This window comes from Solanum tuberosum, unplaced genomic scaffold (genome assembly GCF_000226075.1).
Source record: "Solanum tuberosum cultivar DM 1-3 516 R44 unplaced genomic scaffold, SolTub_3.0 scf00120, whole genome shotgun sequence".
NCBI lineage: Eukaryota > Viridiplantae > Streptophyta > Magnoliopsida > Solanales > Solanaceae > Solanum > Solanum tuberosum.
In genome coordinates this window covers 429,987-436,033 of record NW_006239047.1, presented here as the reverse complement: position 1 = coordinate 436,033, position 6,047 = coordinate 429,987, and the positions used below count along the sequence as shown (strand labels likewise).

Sequence of the window (6,047 nt, the reverse complement as noted above, 5' to 3'; positions counted from 1 at the left end):
CATCTAGAAGACATGAACTCTATTGCCTTTGGAATAAAATCAAGCTCATTTTTAGATCCGTATTTCTCAAGGATCAAAGAAATTGATAGCACATTCAAGTTGTCTTTTCATTCAGATTTAGCTGTCTTTCCATGCACTTGTGCTTCCAAACTCTAAAGCTTGTTGGAAATCTGTGTGCAGATACTTCTAGAGACTTGTAATTCACTATTTAACTTTGCCAAGCTTTTCTCAACATATTTATTCCTCTTCCATTGCAAAAAGGCATTCTGTTAGCAGTTCATTCTCTTTATGGCACATTCATCAAGGTCAATGCCAATGCTGATTCAGAGTTGTGATAATGCTTGTAACAAAAGTTGGTCATGATATGCAGGATGTAAGTATGGATGGGAGGCAGGATAATGAAGGAAAGAAGAAAAGGAAGAAGCAGAGGGAGAAATATTGTGAAGAGGAAGGAAAAATTGTAAAATCTTCCCCGTATTTTAAGAAAGTGCCTGACTATGAGGATATTGGAAGTAGTAAATCCGTTGTAGCTATTTCTGATTTGTATATGAAGCCTATCAAGAGTGAGTGCATGGTTACTGTTGAAACACATCAGAGGAGTAACAAAAGGAAGAGAAAGAAGAATTCTGAACGTGGTGATGATGAGAAATCGGGAAATGATAACAGAGAAATGGATGCCAAACCAGTCCTGATTGGTCCTCCTGTCAAAAATTTGGAAGTTATTAATGAGAAGGAGAATAAACAATCTGGTGATTTAGATGAGGGATGTTCTAGTGTTGCTTCAATTTCAGTTGTTCGTGGTGATAATGCAGTGGCCAATAGTCTCGATGATCTCTTTTCACAGTTTGCATGCAAAGGTGGAAACTTTAGTTCAGGTAAAAGGAGAAATGAAGATGAGAAGATAGTCATCAAGTCACATGTTTGTGGCCCTCTCTCTCGAAGGCTCAGCACAATGCAAAAGTCTTCAGAATCTGGTTCTATGATTGGAAATGAGAGTCATTTATCACATTGGGAAGGAGGTTGTGGACCGAAAGCTGGTAAAACTGTGTTCGAGCCTTGCTTATCTCAGAATCAGATCAATGAGAAGATGATTGAACAGAAAGCACGAGTGGTTTCCCCTTACTTTGTGAACTCAAGGAATGGAGAAACTGAAATGAAAAAAGAAAGGTCTGTAGAATGTGTGATGAAAGGAAATGGAAAAAGTGACAAAAAATTACGAACCAAAGTTCGAGTGGTTTCCCCTTACTTTGGGAACTCAAGGAATGGAGAAACTGAAATGAAAAAAGGAAGGTCTGTAGAATGTGTGACGAAAGGAAATGGAAAAAGTGACAAAAAATTACGAACCAAAGTTCGAGTGGTTTCCCCTTACTTTGGGAACTCGAGGAATGGAGAAACTGAAATAGAAAAAAGGAAGGTCTGTAGAATGTGTGACGAAAGGAAATGGAAAAAGTGACAAAAATTACGAACCAAAGTTCGAGTGGTTTCCCCTTACTTTGCTAACTTAACAGTGGGAGAAGAAATAAAGGTAGGTAAGGATAGATCAAACCCTTCGAAGAACTGTCTCAATGGAAGAAAGGTTTCTCCCTACTTTCAGAATGCATATCGTGAAAACAAGAAGAGTAGAAAAGGTTCAAAAAGGCAGAAACCTTGTCTCTCTGCTTTCCAGAAAAGAGATGAGGCTTATTTAAGGAGGAGTGAAGATAACACGTGGGTACCTCCGCGATCCCATTTTAATCTCCTCCAAGAAAACCATGCTCATGATCCTTGGAGGGTGTTGGTTATTTGCATGCTTCTGAATTGCACCACCGGCGTGCAGGTACTTGTTGCCACTGTTCTCTTTCTTAAGTAGTTAACAAACTTATAATTCTTGAGATGTTTGGCTTATTTGACAAGTTTAAGTTTCCTACATTTTAAGCTGCAACATCCTATGAGCAATTAGGAAACAAATTTTAGACCTAACAAGTGATATGGGAAGATTTCTCATTGTCAAATAAGGGTATATACAGGCAGTTGCTAACTGATAAATTATTGTGCTGAAGTATCAGCTAATTGATTGCTTTGCATTAGCTTAAAAGTACTGGTGGACCTATTTATGTAAGGAGCAGCCAATTTTGTATGGGGCATTTCCCCTTTTCCTGTGGTTCGGGCTTCTTGTTTATCAGAAGTGAAGCAATGAGAGCGACATAGTTATGTCTGTCTTAAATTTTTGTAATGACTTTATTCTGATTTTGAGGTCACATACTAACAGTGAGCACATGCATTTAGGTTAAGAGAGTGGTAGACGAGTTTTTCACTCTGTGTCCAAATGCTGTGGCTGCTACAGAGGTTGCTGTAGAGGATATTGAAAAGTTATTACGACCTTTAGGATTATATACGAAGAGGTCACTGGCTATTCCACGACTCTCTCAAGAATATCTTGGAGAAACTTGGACTCATGTTACACAGCTGCATGGTATTGGCAAGTAAGGGAATTCTACCTTTTGCACCCAAGTAAATGGATTTTAGCTCGATTTGATCAAGTGTTTTTCTTTCCAGGTATGCAGCTGATGCATATGCAATATTTTGTACGGGCAAGTGGGATCAAGTTCATCCAAATGATCATATGCTAACTAAATACTGGGAATTCCTGCATGCAAATGGCTCGGCCTGAGGGTGCAATGTATTTACCTGAAGATGATGCATAGTTAGGGTTATCTTTTGGGGGTCAGTTGCATAGTTTTGGTAGATTAACCTCTGGACCTTTTTTGTGGTGTATAGTACTTGCCTAAGCAACAGCTTAATTAATATATCATCTCTGCATATGACAGGTGCTAACTTCCTTTATGTCAAGAGCTAGGAAATTAGACTTTTTAAGTCCAGACTCTTAATGAAGGGATAGGAATCCGGTCGTTAAAAGTGTATTTATAGCTACACAGGTTTTTTGTCTACCGTGAAAAAACAATTTCCAATTTAATTTTGGTGAGGGAATAAAACCTAAACGTTAAAAAGCTTAATATTCGATTGGTAATACTAAAAAAAAAGAGCCCTATTATCATGATATGAATACTTCCATGATGCACGTATGGGAAATTTTCCTTTGTTAGACTTTGTGCGTAAAGAAAATTTTCCTATTTAACTTTATGATAGAAGCATGTATATGAATAGTTTCTTAAACTGATTGTATTTTAGCGATTTTTGGCCCAAGAAAAGGCAGTAGCACGCCGTAATTTTTTCTCTATTTCATCTAATAAGCTTCAGCTCCATGTGTTGTATTAAATGTAATAATACATTGGCTATTCTATGGACCGATATTTGCACCTAAACAACTCGTCTTTCCTGCTCGCACCAAGCACTTACAACTTATTATCACTTCGTCCACAACAAAGTTGCTCGCAAGGATCTCTGTCCAATTTCTATCCACCAAAAATCAACTTGCCAATGTCCTCACCAAGCCTCTTGCTTCAGCCACATTTGAATTTCTCTCTGCCAAGTTGAATATAGTTCGTCCACCTTCAAGTTTTTTTTTTTTGACAATTAAACACTTTATCAATCACCAAGTGAGAATAGTTGAGTCATGAAATCATGATAAAAAGGAATTTATATGACATGCAATGACCAAGCTAAATCATAAAATAACATGTTAGAAACATAAGTCATAACCATGATTAATGCAAGCTAAACATCTTAAACATACCTTTGAGATACTTTTACGTGGGAGATTTACCTTTAACCGACATAGACCATGTGAGCTATAACATGGAATTCGGTGTCTATCCCACATCGAAAAGAGATGCCCTTACTTGCCAAGGTAAGAACCATAAACTTCTAGCTTAGGTGGATCCACTAGTTGATGTCTATCTAAGACAGCCTATGGTGGCACATAGTTATGAGATATGGAGATTGCTACTAGAAACCCGACCTCAACTACGGGAGAGCTTCCATCTCAATATCCTCTCAGTGCTAAGCATAAATCCCACAGAATAGTAAATGTTCTTTACTTATCTTATTATCCACAGAAGGGCACATCAAGTAGCCAATCCAAGCTAGATTTCATTAGAATAACTCCTTAATCTCGATTCATCTTAGGTGAGAAAACCTTTCAACCTTATGAATCCTTTATGTGAGAAAATCCTTTCACAATCATATTATGAGTAGTATGTGAGAAATCCTTTCACAATAAAAACAACAACATCGATGCCTTACCCTTAAAGCAACCTTAAATCATTTTCATCAATTTCATAAAGAAACATGCATATCTTTGTAATTCATCTTTCGTAGTTCAAAAGCTTCATCATATGATCAAAATCTAGAAATCATGGATCATGCATGGGTTCAAGTGAATTCAGCTTACAAACATGTAATTATCTCAATTCATGCATAAAAAGACATAAAACAATCAATTGGATCATAATTGAAAAGAACCCATGAGATTGAATAAATCTAATTTCAATTGGAGATTCTAACTTGTAAAATTGGAGAATTTAGGAGCCCTATGGAGGAAATGACTCCATAGGTGAATACTATCATACCTTGATGCCAAAAGCTCACAATTAATGGTGAATTTGGAAACTTGATCTTGAAACCCTAGACTTCTTCTTCAAGCTTTAGAGAGAAATATTGGAGGAGAACTTTGATCAACTTTGAGAATATAGGAGGAGTTCAATTGGGTAATTTGGGGGTAAAAACGTTTATATAATGTCTAGAATAGACAATAAAACGACATAGTATTGGGTTAGAACAATCAGGAAAAGACCCAATAACCCCTTTAAAAAGAACTGCCGACCACCATCGACAGTGGAACCTACTGTCCGTAAGTCTATTTACGGACAGTCCTAGTCAACCGTCTATGGGTTCAGGAACTTGTTTCTGGACCCTCGAATGATGGAACCGGGAACCCATGTACGGTCTGTTGGTCAACTTGCAGTCCGTACATGGTCACCGTAAGTCCAACTTTGGCCCTTATAATTTCACTAAGTCTGAGACTCACCTCCGAGACCTACCTATGACTCGCCCATTGAACGACGGACCGTCCCGGTGAACCATAAAAAAGGTATTGGAACTTGACATTGAAAATCATTTGACTTGCCACATACAGTTCCACTTATGGCCCGTAAGTGAACCTACAGTCAGTCGGTGGGTCCATTGGTACATACACCAATTCTAGAAACTTGCAATTTTCCTTCTTTTCAATCTGAGGTGTTACAATATCTCCTTCTTGGGAATATTCACTCTCGAATGGAACTCAAAAAATCATAATAAGTGTAGGAACTAGATTAAACAGCCCAACATGAATGCAATTGTAACACCTTAGATTCGAGAAAGGCCAGAAATGGGTCAAGTGGAAAACTCACAAGCCCAAAAAGTGGATTATGGAACCCTCTACGGAGCCCCAAACGGGTCGTGAAGGAGACCACGGTCCGTTAAGGGCCTCGTGGTAGGTTTCCAGAACCTGCCCCATGCAGGTTTCACTTTGACGGATGCTTAGACGACCCGTGGTGAGGTTGACGGGTCGTCAAAGTGGTCAACAAGTGGGCTAATCAGAAAGGGTTCTCCCCTAGCCACTGGTTAAGGACCACAGGCGTCAAAATGGCATGTGAAGCTTCACATGGACCGTGAAGTTGTCCATGAAGGGTTTTAATCAGACTCAAGAGTTTAGGGTCAACTTCCAATGATCATATCTTTTAGCACAAAAACAAGTATGTGGCCCATAACCTATCAAATCAAAGATCTCTAAGTCCTCTTTCCAATGCCACCGAGTTTGCCTAATTCCAAGCTCGAAATAAAAAGTTATGCCCACAATAATAAAGCCTCGTCAGGCAGGATTTCTTTACAACCCGTTTGATGGGCCGTGGTGTTGATGACTGCCCATTTTGGGCTTCTAGTGACCCAATTCGGCAGTTTTAAGTCTGGGGTTGTAGGGTTTGAACCTAATTGTTTTAAGGGTCTAAGGAGGCAAAGAGGGCTAAGACTGGTGATGGTAACTTCTCGCACTCAAGGTCCGGTAGACATGATCATTCTAAGTTTCGACAAAGGGTTTCCGGCCAAGGTTCATCCAATGTTCCTCCTAA

General features: G+C 38.8%; 1 protein-coding gene across 1 annotated transcript; it reads left to right on the top strand.

Moving 5' to 3' along the window:
* The first annotated feature begins 202 nt into the window (after positions 1 to 202).
* LOC102596231 (methyl-CpG-binding domain protein 4-like protein) lies at positions 203 to 2,853 on the top strand. Its single transcript, XM_006350319.2, has 4 exons — positions 203 to 1,357; positions 1,481 to 1,816; positions 2,266 to 2,462; positions 2,536 to 2,853. Exons 1-4 carry the CDS (start codon positions 338 to 340, stop codon positions 2,648 to 2,650), a joined length of 1,668 nt encoding a protein of 555 aa, XP_006350381.2. The 5' UTR covers positions 203 to 337; the 3' UTR covers positions 2,651 to 2,853.
* Positions 2,854 to 6,047: the final 3,194 nt, after the last annotated feature.

Excerpts from the sequence above, each read along its gene's own strand:
- LOC102596231 (XM_006350319.2), top strand. The coding sequence starts at position 338 with ATGCTTGTAACAAAAGTTGGTCATGATATGCAGGATGTAAGTATGGAT. Across the intron at positions 1,358-1,480 it reads TACGAACCAAAGTTCGAGTG|GTTTCCCCTTACTTTGCTAA; the intron begins GTTTCCCCTTAC and ends AAAGTTCGAGTG. Across the intron at positions 2,463-2,535 it reads CAGCTGCATGGTATTGGCAA|GTATGCAGCTGATGCATATG; the intron begins GTAAGGGAATTC and ends TTTTCTTTCCAG.